This window comes from Pituophis catenifer, unplaced genomic scaffold, assembly GCF_029215685.1.
Source record: "Pituophis catenifer annectens isolate HBS135680 unplaced genomic scaffold, rPitCat1.0.hap2 SCAF_1, whole genome shotgun sequence".
Taxonomy (NCBI): domain Eukaryota; kingdom Metazoa; phylum Chordata; class Lepidosauria; order Squamata; family Colubridae; genus Pituophis; species Pituophis catenifer.
This window is the reverse complement of record NW_027256881.1, coordinates 214472385-214488700: the sequence shown is the minus strand read 5'-3', so window position 1 is coordinate 214488700 and position 16316 is coordinate 214472385. Positions and strand designations below refer to the sequence as shown.

The following is a 16316-nucleotide window of genomic DNA, read 5'->3' as shown; positions in this document are numbered from 1 at the left end:
CAATATTAAGAAATAATTCTGCATGATTTTTTTTTAAAAAAATTGTAAGATAACATAAAGAATAATTACCCATATCTGGGATCCAAAGCAATAGCTCTAGGATGTTCCATTGCACCTGCAATTAGGGTTGTCCTCAGTGTACCATCTAATTTAGCTACTTCAATTTGATCCAGATTGCTGTCTATCCAATATATATTTTCAGCAATCCAGTCCACAGTAAGACCTTCTGGGGTGGCTAAACCATGTTGGACCACAATTTCAACGGAGCTTACACCTGTGAAAATATTAGAACAAGTCTTCAATTTTAGAAATTTATCTAAAAAGCAAAAAATTATGTACTTCTTAAAAAGCAAAGCAAGCACTCCCTGGTCATTTGTAGTGCCATTTTCCATAGATTTACATATTTGCAATTGCCAAAAATATCGCAGGGTTGAACTGTGGAGTCCTTGGTGACTGAGCTTGATTGTTTTCTTGTTGCGTTACCAAACTAGGTAACATCATCAGATGTTGAGTGCTTTCAGATAGTTCTTTATTTTTGTTTACTATTTTACACACGCACAAAGCGGCATACATGCTTTTGGAAACGTACATAGTAGGTTTGTTTTTCAAGGTCTCTTTTTGTCCAGTTCCATTATCTATGGTCAAGAGGTGAAGATATAACCCTTCTGAATAACATAAATATTTTAATATGAATATATTATAAACAAAGGTTTTGTTCCAATTATAACACTGAACACTTTTATCATTACAACAAAGGTGATAAACATAATAATTTCAAAACGATGATCATAGTAATTCAAAACTGTAAAGTAGGTCCATATAAATTTTGAAATGAATTTGAACTCTGAGATGTCTATTGTGAAAAAGGATCACCATCATTAATATTTAAATTGTTAATACTATATTATCCATTAAAATTATTTCTATCTCATTTTAAGCCAGAAAGTCTCTAAAGGCAACTAGGTTCAATAGCATTTACTATTTTATATTTTTACATAACATATATATTTTGGAATGGATCGCAAAAGGATAGCACTGTTGCAAATGAGTTGTTTCTAATCCCTCAGGGCTGAGATTATTAGTCACAATTCTGCATACTATGCATGCAGAACATGGTATGAAAACTGTTCCGCTATCATTTTCCTCTTCTGCGGAGTTTATGCATAATTTTCTGATATTTTAAACACTACAGGTAATCTTTGCTTACTAATGTTAATGGGACTGGCAAATCCATTGCTAAGTGGCATGACTGAAAATTAAAATATCACATCATTCAATCTGATTTACGTCAATTCCAGTTGCATTTGTTAAGCATGACATCATGTGGCTGTCACTTCTTGCCATTGATTTTGCTTGGCAGATGTTGTCTTTGAAGGGAGATCATGAATGTGACCAGAGGATATTGCAATTGTCATAAATGTATTGTATGCTGGTTGCCAAGCACCTGAATTGTGATAACATGGTCATAGGAACATGTGGCAGCTGCAAGTTTGAGGACCAGTCATAAATCTTCTATTTCAGTGCCAACATAACTTCCAATGGTCCCAGAATGAGCAGTCAGTAAGAAAAGCCACCTATGGCCTTGTTGATGACTCAACAAGGCCATCTACCTGCATAGAAGTCATCCAATATTTTACCTTTAAGAATTTGCAGACTGCTTTTCTCTAAGCTTATGGTTTGCAGATTACTCTTAGTAGACCAGGAGGGGAGATAGAGTAGGGACTTGATGGGGGTGGTTATACTAGAAGCTTATGAGAAACATTTCATAGCACTATTATCCATACAAGCAGCGTGCAGGATTTGGCCTTTGTATATAAAAAAGGTTAAATATTCAAAATTATTTTTATAAATTATTTTATAAGTGCACCAAAAATTCAAGAAAAAGAAGAAATATTTGCTCTAAAACTACCATATGCTCATTTAATTTCTGCAAATTCCATGGTTAGTATAACAATTTATTAAAGACTAACAAAACAATTCTGAGGGCATTTTCAGAAATAATCTGCACTGAATTCTATAGACGTATTGTGAATATTTTGAGAAACATAAAAGGAAAATAAGCCTTTGGCTTGAAATGGAATATGATGTATGAAATACACAGTCCCAAATGAACTTTGCTGGATCCATCTGAGAAGAACATTATGGTTATAATTCTGCCACACAATTGCTTTCCAACATCTTGCTGGTTCAATTTACCTCAGAAGAAACATATATCATCTGTTACAAACCTTTATTGGTGTTTTGCATTTATCTCCTATGCATTTCATCATTTTGAATTCAAGTCTTATTAAAAGAATTAAAAAATAAAATAAAACTGTAGAATATATCCTTTACATGCCTCCTATTTAATGTTTGTTAGAAAGAATAAGGGAAGCACAGCAGGGTAAAACTCTCCTCAATGGTCTGAGATGAAGCAACTGAAGGAGCTGAATGACGAGCCAATACTTTATACATTTGAGGAGGGAAGGGATAAAGGTTTAAGAGAAAGCATTTGGACACAGGTTTTCTGGAACTTTTTCATGTGACAGCAAAGAAAAAATCAAAATACAAGATTACAGAAATGAAAACACACAAATAACTTCTTTTTAACTCTCAAAATTCTTATCTAGACATCAACTGACTTTTCAAAAAGTAATAGGCAACTTTACAACAAAGTATGAGAAATAAAAAGGAATTGCATTGTTTCCCTTTTTGATATATCTAGCTTTTAATATAAAATTATACCAAAAAATAAGCACCCAAAAAAAAGAACCTGTGTCTGAAACATACTGGGCTTGATAATAAGTATTCTAATAGAAGTTCCTCCTCTTTTTATTCTTTCCTTTTTGTTTGCATATTTTTTATGTGAAATTGTGATACTTCAAAGAAAATATAAATAGAATAGTAGACAATATAAACTGAAAGACAGCAAACAAGCATTTAACTCCTGGTTAATAGGTGTTTTGTGATTATCCATAATTAGCAAGGTAGCAATTTTTGAATATACAAATTAACCTGTAGTAGTCATTTTGGGTGCATAACCACAGCACACTCAAAATTATAAATCTGCCAATTGATCCCAAAGATTACCTTTAGCTGCTATGATCAAAACAATGATCTATGCAGAAAAATATTTGGAATCTACTTTTGAATCTATAAGGATACAGAGTACATAGTTTGTCATCTTTGCCCACATCAGAGCTAAGGCAAGATTTTAGGAACAGGTAGCTTAAATACCTTTTTCGTTGTATGTATATTGAATCAAATTTAGTCCTGTTGATACCATTTTAACATTTTTAAGGACATGAATCAATTGATAGGGCATTATTGGAAATTTCAGTTCTTTAGGCCATGTTTGAATATCCCAGAAATTTCCACTTTAAAATTATTCTTCAACCTTTGATAGAGATATGCTATAACTTTTGATCCTGTCATGAATTTCATCAAAGTAAAATATCTCAAATGCTGAATCATTTGTTAGTATCTGAAAACATAGTTATAATGAGCTGTGGTGGCGCAGTGGTTCAAATTCAGAACTGCAGGCTACTTCTGCTGACTGGTTTTTTGTTTTGTTTTTTTTAATTTGATTTATTTGCTGCCCTTCTCCGGAGACTCAGGGTGGTTTACAATGCGTTAAGCAATAGCCTTCATACTTTTGTATATTTATACAAAGTCAGCTTATTGCCCCCACAAACTGGCTCCTCATTTTACCTACCTTAGAAAGGATGGAAGGCTGAGTCAACCTTGAGCCTGGTGAGATTCAAACTTACAGTAATTGCAGACAGCTGGTGTTAATCACAATGCTTTTAGTCTGCTGAGCCACCAGGCCCTTAGCCACCAGCCCTGTTGGCTGCAGCAGTTTGATTATCACTGGGCCAAAGTTGACTCAGCCCTCCAGCCTTCTGAGGTCGATAATATGAGGACCCAGATTGTTGGGGGCAATGTGCTGACTGTGTAAACTGTTTATAGAGGGCTGTAAAACACTGTGAAGTGGTATATAGTCTAAGTGCTATTGCTTTATTTATCCTATATTTCAGATAATGACAGTTGATCTACTATGGGAAGAAGGTTTAAAATGAGTTGCTTGGATTGCATTCTCCTTATGAACTCAGTCACATTACTTTTATTGAACACACACACACACACACACACACACACACACACACACACAGCTAAAGGTAGTGTCTGTAAATATATGTACCACACAAGTGACACATATTTGAAAAATCCCAGTTATTTTTTAGATATTGAACAGAAAGACAAAAAAGCCATGAAGAAAATATGCAATCACCAAACCCAAAACTCTCAAACCTATTTATTTATTTAGCAAATTTATTTAGCTGTCCAACTTACAATGCTGACCCCAGGCAACTTGTAATGTTAAAAATCCACAATATAAAACCCCTAAGTCTCCCGCCAATACTACTACTGCAAGCAGCAACAAGCAAAACCAAACCACTCACTTCATTGGCTTCATATCAACCTGAGGTCCTCAGATCTACTAACAGAATTATTCTTCAGATCTTTCTCAGAAAATATCAAGATGGGGACAATCTTATTTCTGGTGGAATGATATTGCATAGGGAGGGAGCAACCATTGAGAGGGCCCTTTTTCTTGGCCCCACTTTATATGCCTTTCCATATATACAGTAACTCATTCAGAGTATGTATTGATATACATGTTTACTATTTAAATAATAAAATGTATTTGTACATATTTATAATTTATGTAATAAAAATCTTTCAATTATAACTCATTCATCATGTTTCTGAGTCCTATACCACTTAATTTAAAAAATAAAATAAAATCTAAGCTCCATTTCATACCTCCAGTTTCAGAAAGCTTGCCTCTGTAAATTTTATCTTCTACTACATCTGTCCAGTATAGTAAGCTTTGATTGAAGTGAAAATCAAGTGCTATTGTATTTCTTAAACCAGGAACTAATAGGCTGTAGTCTCGTTTCTGCAGATCAATCCTTCTGATCTCATGCCGAATAGAGAAAATGATGAATGCTTCGAAAGGATCTGGGAACACAACAGTACATTTTGTGGTTAAATCTAATCAGTAGTAGGTTATTACAGTGAATGTAATAAAAGACATTCATCAGATTAATATTTGTAGAATATTCTGATTGTAGAATAGGGAGAGAATAATCTCTTTTAAGAAAGCAAATGTCAGACTTATCCCTAGAATATTAGATTGGAGTCTATTAAACAGGTACACAAAAAACTAGGAATTTTCAATATGGAATTTTATTTTAGGAAAGCTAAGAAGCCATTATGAAAGAATTCCAGTCACTTTTGTCTATCAAAATAAGATATACATATAATTAGTTCAATATTCAATTACTGTGTGTTTTATTTTATTGGACAGTCCTCTTTTGGATGGCCTTATTTCGATCCCTTCATTTGGTAATAGCTAGATATATTCAGATTATTCTCCTCTGACCTTGAGAGAAGTGGTGGGTTGCCCCCGGTTCACACCGGTTCTATAGAAAAACTGGTGGGAGGCTCCGCCCACTGATCCTGATGTCATAAAAATATTCTGCGTATGCACAGAAGCTTGCGCAGAAGAGCGCACGTGCACACGCAGCCCTGTTGCAAACGGGTAGTAAAGGTAAGCAGAACCCACCCCTGTTTGAGAGGTATGGGGAGGTATGATGGGTGACATGATTGGGCTCTTCTTGAACTCAATCCCAGTACCTTCATCTAGTTCTGTGTTCCTGCCCCCTGAGGTAAATCTCATTTCTTGGTCAGCAGATTCTCAGAGGTCTAAGTTTCTAGTTGTTGCTGCTAAAGGTCATATCAGCCTTTAATAACAAACAAGAAGGCTAAATTGATAGTCCCCTCTTGGAAATGTGCCCAGCCAGGTTTTGGGTAAGGATGCAGAAGTGACAACCTTCATCTGAGAATCTGTAATGACTACCAGTGATGCTTCTCCAGATGATACTTTGAGTTACTAGATATGAGATCCTGTTCATTACATTGGGCTCTAGAGATCAGTTGAAATTGTTGCTTTTGCAACAGTCCCCCTTCTGCATAGTAATCTTTGGAGCCTGAGCTCCTTTACTCCATTTCTAGGTTGGTGGAGATCCTTAGGTTGATTAACCTAGATCCAGGAGATTTCAACCTGCCTTCCCTAGAACTGGGGTCTGAGGATACTTAGGAGGTCATGGCCACTATGATACAACCCCAAACCCCAACAGCTTCAACCTTAAACTGTCTACTGTGGATCTCACCCCATTCCTAAGAAGTCCGTAAAGTGGGTGTCCCCAAACACTCCCTTTGTACAACCTGAAGCTCCTTCTGGACTCATGATTCACTTGGCAAGGCAAATTATGCTAGCATATTTTCTGTCAAGGACTGGATGAATGCACTTTAAACAGACCATGAGAAGGAGTTTCTGGGCCTAAGGATGATTTTGAACTTGGATGCCCCAATTCTAGGCCAGTACTTTAACTATTACATTATAGTCATCAGAATTGTCTGCCAGAACCAAGTCAGAGAATTTTACTGATGTATTTCTTGCTTGCTTTCTCTATATGTTGGAGTATGTGTTCATAGGATTTGGGAAGAATTATCAATAATTGGAAGATAAAAACTATTTTTATTCCAAAATATATCTCTATGACATGTGCAAAAGGTTTTTTTTAAATGTAACTTTATAGTATACAGTTAATCCTTTCCTAATCATGTATAAGAAAATAAAAAGCTTCTACTTCCCAGTATCTCATTATTGTTCTTAATGGATGTCTTTAATATTCTATAGATCTTGGAGGCACTCATCAACTTCAGCCCTTTCTTTAGCCTGTTATTGTTTTACCTTTATTTTTTTTTATAAGACAAATGCTCCATGAAGATGAAGAGGGCTTATCAGCTTGTTATAGAAACCTAAAGATATAAATTTGATAATATTTCTAATAAATGTGAAAAAATAAAAGAAAAAATCTGCAATATGTTTTCTAAATTCTTAGCCATAAGATAACTTATGCCATTTAGCATATGAACTACATGTAAAATATAAAATTTTGTATGATGTAAAAAGTGTGTGACTGGGTAGGTATGGCTGTGAGCATTTTTCTTCTTCCCTTGCTCCTTAATGTGTTACAAATTTAGCACAATTCAAATTTACACAGTTAAGACTCAAAACCAGTGATCCCCTATCATTGTATGAATAAAGACAATTAAAGAAGATACTTCATGTGTAACCATCCTCTATAAAATGTATATATAATTTTTGAATCACAAATTTCTTCATTATTGGTGGAAATGGAAAAATGAAATTGCATTTTACATACCAATACGTAGAAAGCCAAATATTGAAATACTGCCTCTGATCAGTGAGATTGAATCAAGAGCATTTAAAACTTGTTACCAAAAAAGTTGTTATAACAAATGCACTTTCAGAGAAAGGTATTAATTTGTTGCCACCTGTTTTCTGTATTTGGCTTCTACAAACACTTCTATACCTAGACCACTATATTTTTAATTCAAGTTTTAGAAAAATGTTTTCTAAATTTGTCATTCAACGGCATTTATCTCACATAAGAAATAACATCTGATGTTATAGATTAATTTTTTTATTAAATGAAAAAAGGACATAAAATATTTGCATAAAGATAAGTTCAGTATCATCAAGTTCTACATTGCATATAATATCTTATAGAACTTACGTAAGTCTTCTAAATAGAAACAAATTGTGAGCATCTGTATCAGAAGAGTTAAAGTTAAAATAATTAAGGACTCCTCCTGCTTCTCAAAAGCAAATGGGCCATTTTGACACATGAAATTTTCATAAGAAATACTTAGTAATCTATCTATCTATGTATAAATGGCTCTGTGTTTGTGTGTGTGTGTGTCCCAGCTTAAGTCTGGAACACCACAAGCAATTTCAACCAAACTTTGTACACAGATGACTTACTCTCTGGAAAGAAATACTGTGGGGTAAGACACCCCTAACACCCCTTGGAGTGTGTGTTCTGTTAAGATATAGTCTGTTGTGCCTTAAAATGGCTTCTAGTGTACTGCCTTAAAATGGCTTGTACTGTGCAACACAGTGGAGTTGCCATGATAACGGCTTCACAGTACTCCACAAGGGGGCTCCCTCTGGGAAAGGGGTAAATCCAACATTAGAAATTACATTTGGTCCGGACATTTTCAACAAGCCCTTACTTATTCTTGAGGACAAATGTATGGCCATGATCAATAAAACATTACTGCAACTCAGCCTGCCTGCACCCCTACGACCAACACGACATACTTCATGCAGATTACATACGAGAAAAGAACTACAATGTCGAACAGCTTAGTGCATATATTGTGGACAAGAAGCCACTTCTAAATCAAGATCAGAAAAAAGCATACCAAATGATCATGGATCACCTACCAAAACAACAAGGTGGTATCATTTTACTTGACACTTCTGGGGGCACAGGGAAAACATTTTTAACTAATTTAATTCTCGCTGAAATCAGGGATCAGGATGAAGTTGCTCTTCCTGTCTAATACAGGATTGGAATAAATAAATACCCGGACAACAGCGGGTTATCAGCTAGTAGTGAATAGATAAGCAAATGTCAACTTACCAATATTAGCACAGCTTTCGCCATCTTTACTAAGTTCCCAACCTTCATAACAGGAGCACTTAACAGCATTTTTATGCTGTTCACATACTTGGCTGCATTTCTGATGTTTGGTGCAATAATCTACATAGCCACAGGTCTTATTGTCTGAATTTAAGTACAATCCTGAGGGGCATGAACAGACAATCCTGCCTCCAGGAACTACTGAACACTGGTGGCTGCACCCACCGTTGTTAAGTGAACATTCTTCTGAAATAAGAATAGTAATTATTATTATTTAAATAAAAATAGGTGAAAATGTGTTTCTCAGACATAAATGAAAATTTAATATATCACCATAGATATATTTTATAAGATTAAGTCTAACAGAATGAAGAATAAAAGGTATATTTCAGAATTCTTTGGTATTCATTCACATATATAAATAATATAATCTGTAGGTTTAAAAATAGGGTAATAAAAGGCAAACTGGATGGTTTAATAAACTGGAATAACATAAATTAAATTATTAGGGATAAGTAAGCAATATATTGCATAAAATGTAGACCATGATGGCATATAAATACTATATAACAATCTTCTGCGTGTGTCACAGAACTAACACCTGCTGCTCGGCCATGCTCTGTTTATTTTGTGTTCACTTTATGCTTTTCATTTGTATGAAAAAAAAAATCTGGGAATGCATTATAGTCAGAACATGAATCTGTTTCAACATCCAATATAGGAAAGAGGAAAATTATGTAGTTTAATACAATTAATTTTATAAATTTTCAGTGAGTAGGAGAGGAAAAAAGAGAAGGAAGGGAAGGGAAGGGAAGGGAAGGGAAGGGAAGGGAAGGGAAGGGAAGAGAAGAGAAGAGAAGAGAAACCTGCTGGCCACCTGAAACATAAACTGATTTCATCCATTCTTTGAATTCTATTCAGAATTTGGTATATTTGGTATTTAAGAATTTTTCTACTTTGAATTTGCTTTATTTCAAAAATGGACAAAATGAAAGAAGAGCAATTTTTCAGCATGGCATTAATTTCAACCATATATGATGAGAATAGTTCAATTATCAAACATTAAAATTTACATAAGGGATGTGGCTGGGTGGGAGAGTCCGGATATATTATCTAGACCATTATTTAATTTTTTTCGTACATCTGCATTTAATCAAGTATAATTACCACAAAGATCATCTTCATCAGATCCATCAGGGCAATCTCTTATTCCATTGCAAAGCTTTTCAGGCTGCAGACAGATGGAAGTGTCATTAGCACATGGATATTTTGGTGGCCCACACATATAGCCTTCACAATTATCTTCATCAGACTGATCCTCACAATCAATGTCTCCATCACACAGCCAAGCTTTGCTAATACATCTCCCTTAAAGAAAAGAGAAAATAAACATATTGATTCCTTTTTTTAACAAGGCTAATTATTCTTTCATATTTTATGTTTAAAGCCACTATTTTATAGAAAAAGAACTTCAAGGGATGGCCTATATATTTTTTAATCCCTATCCAAAACTCATCACTGATCTTTTCTAAAAATGAAGCAACGTTAGCCATTTCCCAATCTTATATTTCAGATAGAAAATGCATAAATTGGAAACAGCTATACGGAACTATAAATAAAAGTCATTTCAAATGGAAATCTGAACATTTTATGAGATTTTTATTCTGGGTATGGAAAACTTTTTTCCTTATGGAAACTAAAAAAATAAAATAAATAAAATTAAAGTACTTAAAATTTAATTTAAAATAAAATATAAAAAATAATATATTTATATTTTATAAATAAAAAAATATATTTCTTTCAATGTGTGCGCCTTATGTGACAAAATAGCTAAATTTAAGGATTTTTTTTTTTTTACATCAATATATTTCAAGCCATTTTATCAGGAAATTTATAGACTTTGGTAAACACTTATTTAAAAAAAGAAGAAAAATATCCATCTGAGTTAACAAATCCAATAAGCATAACTATTTTCAGCCCAATTAAATTGGGTTCAATTAACAGGAAACCTAGTTAATTGACATATATTGCATTTGATCTAATCATGAGATTCTAATTTAAGGATGTGTATTACTGATTTTTGTTTCTAGAAGGAGCTAGTGAAAGAAAAGAAAGCAGTTGCCAAAAGGCCAATTATTGATCTATTATAAACTTTCTCAGACCCTGGTTTCAGAATGTTCTTATTCAAGTTCTAAAAAATATGTCCAAATTGTTCTCTAGGACTAGGTACTTGAGTATTTTTTTCTTTTTTCTTCATTCTAAGTACTATTTTAGAGCAATATAGGTAAAAGCTGGGATATATATTACTATTAATTTATTAATTATTATCAACTTTGTAAAAGTATCATCAAACATCGTGCAATATTGGTAAAAGTGTATTATGTAATTTGTTTCAAGTCATGTATTGAGGTTGGAAAGAAAGGAACATGACTGCTCTTAATTCCCCCCCCTTTAATATGCCAAAATGTGATCCTTGCTTGTTGATAGGACCTTGAAATCTACACAAAAAAAATCTGTTTTCTGCCAAGTAAATCCTCAGAGAAAGCTTTGATCAAGTTTTCATGCCAAATGTTAATTAATGGTTAGTGTGCTAGCTATACAATTCTATATTTTATTGTATTTGGTAGCTACATGTGGAGAACCATCATGATCGACATTAACACCAATTTATTATAGGTTTGGCAGACACTGAAAATTTATTTTTAAGGAATATTGTATTACGTTTTATTTATAGCTTTAAAGATTGAACAATAAATATGCATGTATATGTGCTGATGTAATCAATTTTCAATTCATTAAATGATATGCATTTATTACATTTATTTTTCTAACAGGATATACCGTATTTTCCGGCGTATAAGACGACTGGGCATATAAGACGACCCCCGACTTTTCCTGTTAAAATATAGGGTTTGGGCTATACTCGCCGTATAAGACTACCCCTCTTCCAACGCACACCAAATAAAAATTAAAAAACATCAACTGGCTCACCCACAATGTAAAAGCAGCTGTGCTAGACCCAAAATGGCCCCTGCAACAAGCAGGAACCTCACACAGCCACAAAAAGCCCAAAAAAACAACTTTCACACTTTACACACACAAAATTCCACATACAGCTTTGTGAGATTTTGTGTGTTTGTGTAGTTAGAGTGAAACACTACAGAAACACACTAAATCTCAGAAAGCTGCACAAATATTATTTTATTTTATTTTATTTTTATTTTTATATGAAAGCTAAATTTAAAACTTCCTAAACTTTAAATGGCTAGGTCTAAAAAATAACAACTTTAAAAAAACCCAATTAACTATTCTTTTTAAAAGCTCCCAAAGGGGAAAAAAACTTACCCAATAGAACAGGGGTCTCCAACCTTGGCAACTTTAAGACTTGTAGACTTCAACTCCCAGAATTCCTCAGCCAGCTTTATTTTGCTGGCTGAGGAATTCTGGGAGTTGAAGTCCACAACTCCCTGCCTGCTTGATTGCAGGCAGGGAGTTGCTTGCTGATGGAATGGATTGCAGGCAAGCGAAGCAAGGCAAGCGTTGCGACTAGCAGCTAAGGTAAGCAAGCTGGAGGGGGAAAACTTTTTTCCTTTTACATGGCTCTGGCAATCCCAGCTGTGTTGCCTGATTAGCAGGCAACTCAGCTGGGATCGTCAGAGCTTGGATCGCCAGAGCCATTTAAGGCTCGTCAGAGCCTTTTGGGCTAGTCTGCCTGGTTACAGGAGAATGACCCCTGGCGTATAAGACGACCCCCAACTTTTGAGAAGATTTTCATGTGTTAAAAAGTCGTCTTATACGCCGGAAAATACAGTATCCAAGATGAATCATGACAGCACTTCAGTTACTGGTTACTAAGTTGTTGGGGTTCAGAATGTCCTAAGCATAATGAAAATAAACCCAATTATATAAATATTATTTACACTTTATAGTGACCAATTTATCTAGAACACCGCTTGGGGGGGGCGAAAGCCCTACTAAGCAGGTATATACAAAAGTATGAAGGCTATTGCTTAACACATTGTAAGCTGCCCTGAGTCTCTGGAGAAAGGGCGGCATATAAATCGAACCAATAATAATAATAATAATAATAATTTTATTTTGCTACTGACACTTCCCAACACAGTCCAAACATGGTTCCTAATGTCTCAATATAACATAATCTACTTCTAGAGATTAGTTTTAATTTATGGGTTTCTTTATGATAGTAATCACATAACATACATTGTTGTAGAATGTTAAGCTTAATATGTAAAATTAAAGATCTGATGGCATTTATATTCCTTTGCAATGGCAATTAAGCAGAATTTAAACTCTTTAGAAATTACCCATTTACTAAACAGGTAAAAGGAGTTCCATAAAGTCTTTTTTTTTTTTTTTTTAAAAAAGGTTCCATGGCAGTTAGCTAATACCGTGTTTCCCCAAAAATAAAACCTGGTCTTAATATTTTTGAGGGCTCCAAAATAAGCATTAGGACTTATTTTCAGGGAAACGTAATATCAGTGTGATCAGCCCAGCTGGGCACCACACCCCCTGGCAAACACAGAAAAGGCAGTGAGCAGGCAGGGGCTGACATTGTCCAGCAGCAGCTGCAGCCTGCTGGCCCCTGGGTCAGTACACTCTGGGGCTGCAAAGCCTGCTTAGAGCAGGTGAGTTGATTACCTGTCCAAGAAGCAGGTAGAGGGAGAGGTGGGGGGAGGCACATGATCTAGATGTGTCGCATGAGCCATGGGAAAGCCAAGAGTTGGTGGGCCGGAGTGGGTGGGCGGCTACGGGAGGCTTGTCTTCAAGAAAATGGAGGCGTAGGCATAGGGGGAAGACAGGCAATCCCGACATGTTGCACAGTCCACAGGTAAGCCGAGAGACAATGGGATGGAGTGGGCAGCCAGCCATGGGAGGCTCATCTTTGTGTCTCTCGGCTTGTCTGCAGCTCGCACAGCTCATCAGGATTGCTTGCGTTTTCCCCCATGCATCTGCCTGGTTCTGCTGCCAGTGCCACTGGCACTGAGTCTCCCGCAGCCAGCCACCTGCTCCGACCTACTGACTCTCAGATTTCCCATGGCCCATGTGGCACATCCAGATCACATGCCTCGCCCCACATCTGCCTTTGCCTGCTGATTGGACAGGTAATCAACTTACCTGCTCTGTGCAGGCTGCAACTGCTGCTGGACACCATCAATCCCCATGCCCTCACTGCCTCTGGTGCTGGCCACGCCCCCCCCAGCTGATGATAACCTTAACTAGGGCTTATTTTGGGGTAGGGCTTATTTTCAAGAAAACACAGTATAAGTATAATTAAGGCATGGGCCAAATAAAAGATGCAGTAAAAAAGGACACGGACAATTGATACTTCTTTCAGCAGATGGGGCAGAGACTGAAAAATCTGATGAAGCTAATACATATGACCAAGCTAAAGAAATGGTTCTCCTATGGTTAGGCAAAGAATGATGGTAAGCTAGGAAGATTCTAAACAATGTTTTCTAAACAATCCTAAATTATAAACTTTGGGCTATAACTTAATTCTTTCCATAAGAAGCAAAAAACCCACACTATTTAAACTATAACAAGGCTGTTTCAAAGCCAAATGAGGAAAATAGTGTTATAATGCTAACAATAAAATCATAGTTTTAACTTTGCATAAACTGTTACCCTTTAATACCTGTAGCTTTGCAGGAAAACTTTGTTTTGGCATCACATGGTCTTATAGTTCCATTGCAACTCTTTTCATCACTGCCATCTTCACAGTCCTTTTCTCCATCACAGCGCCAAAACTCAGGAATGCAGTTTCCATCTGGGTAGCATTGAAATTCTTTCCCACCGCATCTCCCAAGAGAAGCTATCTCTAAAATTAAAAAAAATGATAATACAAAATCAGTTAAAAATCTTTTTTGGTAATTTGTATAATTTTCAATATTTTCCCATTGCTACTTGGATACAGTCAAGGAAGTGGTATACCATATCGTAGTCTTCTTGTAAAAAGCCATATTTTGTATAGAGAAAAGAAAAATCATACTGTTCTAACCCAGAACCATATTTTTACAATATGGACTCAATTGCCCATTAATATATTGAATATAAGGAAGATGATTAAAATTGTCACTTTCATTTTAAGCAGGTTTCCAGTAATTGACTTTTTCCATTAAGTACATATATGTACATATATTCAATTCAAACGTGTAAGCAGAGCCAATGCATACCTCAAGTTACATAAGGATTATGTTGAAGAAAAGTATATACTTCTCCATTATAATGGATAAGTTTATTTTAGATATTGTTCATAGTTTTGCACCAGTGTGAATTTCATTGGGGAAATATAATTGGAACTATTGAAAAGATACAGTGGTGATATTCATTTTAACCATCTGAACTATCATATTATAAATTGTTCTTTGGCCAAAGAGACATTCACAGAATGAGAACATTTCTATGCAATAAGTGTAGAAGAAAGGGAGTATTTTTCCCCAATGACAAAATCACAGATAATCAAAGACAGAACCTCAACCTATGGAAAAGAAAGAAAAACATAATAAAATAACTTTCCTGATAAGAGCAGCAAGACAAGACCAAAGATATATTGATATATCTTGATCCAATGCCAAATTATAAACGTTACAATTCCATTTCCATTCTCAGTTTGTAGAAAAGATTTTTAAAATTCTGAAATGGATTTAGAATTTGACAGTCCTAAATGTGAAAATCCATTGTCAAGATACCTTTATTTTCATTGCAAACTGAAATCGTGCCCACGAAAGCAGAACCAACAATTGTTGCAAAGATCAAGGAACCAGTGAATACACCAGTTATTTGGAATCTTTCCAGACAAGAACATAAGAGATCACATATGTTATCTGTCACTAATAAATGTAAAACTTAAGTAATACCTCTTTTGAGGAATTTGCATTCAATAACATTTGGTGGATCATACATCCAATCCTGATGTAGTCCAAAGCTCCAAATATTACTTATTTGTCTCTTTTACGCATATGATACATTTCCATTTAAAATGAAAAAAAGGAATGTAAATAAATATCTCCTAGGTATCTAACATTATAGAGCGTGTTGAATTGTATGAAAGTATTTACTGAAACATTTTTTTAGAGTTGTAAAACTGAGTTCCAAATAAGGTATGTATGGCAGTTTAACATCATGTAAAAATATAGTCTGTGGATAAATACCTATTGATGAACAATTTATGTTGTTTTTAATAATGTCTAAAGAGACATTCAATTGATATTAAAAATATCACTATGAAAGAAAGCTACAATGTAAAAAATGTGTTATATTTTAAGCCTATCTGGAGTTTTCTCCTACAGAAAACACAATGAGAAAAATATCTCCGGCTCTACACTACAATAATAGAAAAAGTGGTTTCATTTAAATTAAAGGTTTTTCATTTTTGAAAACTTTCAGTTATTGGAAATTGCTGCAGATACATATTATCCTCAATGAAAATGAAACTACTGAATTAGGATTGCATTGCATTGTGCAGTGACTATTTACATTTCTGAACTGAAAAAGCAAAATAATTACTGAAATCTATGCCTACTAGAGTGTAAATGGAACTGAAAATAATAGGACTTACAGTACTTCCAAGCACGAAAGCACAAAATTGTATTTTTATTTTTTCTAAAGCAACTGATCATTGGAAATTACAGAATGGGTTTGGAAATATTTCTATTTGTGTGAGCATAGGAAAGAATATCTGTCAGAAAACAATCAAAACAAAAATAAGTTGGTGTAGAAGAACCTGCAGGT

The 16316-nt window shown here is 34.8% G+C and overlaps 1 protein-coding gene across 1 annotated transcript in view; it reads right to left on the bottom strand.

Annotated features, from left to right (window-relative positions):
- LRP1B (LDL receptor related protein 1B) overlaps nucleotides 1-16316 on the bottom strand; it is a 989801-nt gene that overhangs the window by 203190 nt on the left and 770295 nt on the right. The window contains exons 21-25 of the mRNA XM_070957016.1: nucleotides 14221-14403; nucleotides 9732-9932; nucleotides 8565-8810; nucleotides 4807-5004; nucleotides 70-274 (exon numbers count right to left, since the gene is read on the bottom strand). Of these exons, the coding sequence (XP_070813117.1) occupies nucleotides 70-274; nucleotides 4807-5004; nucleotides 8565-8810; nucleotides 9732-9932; nucleotides 14221-14403 (1033 nt within the window). The remainder of the gene's footprint in view (nucleotides 1-69; nucleotides 275-4806; nucleotides 5005-8564; nucleotides 8811-9731; nucleotides 9933-14220; nucleotides 14404-16316) is intronic.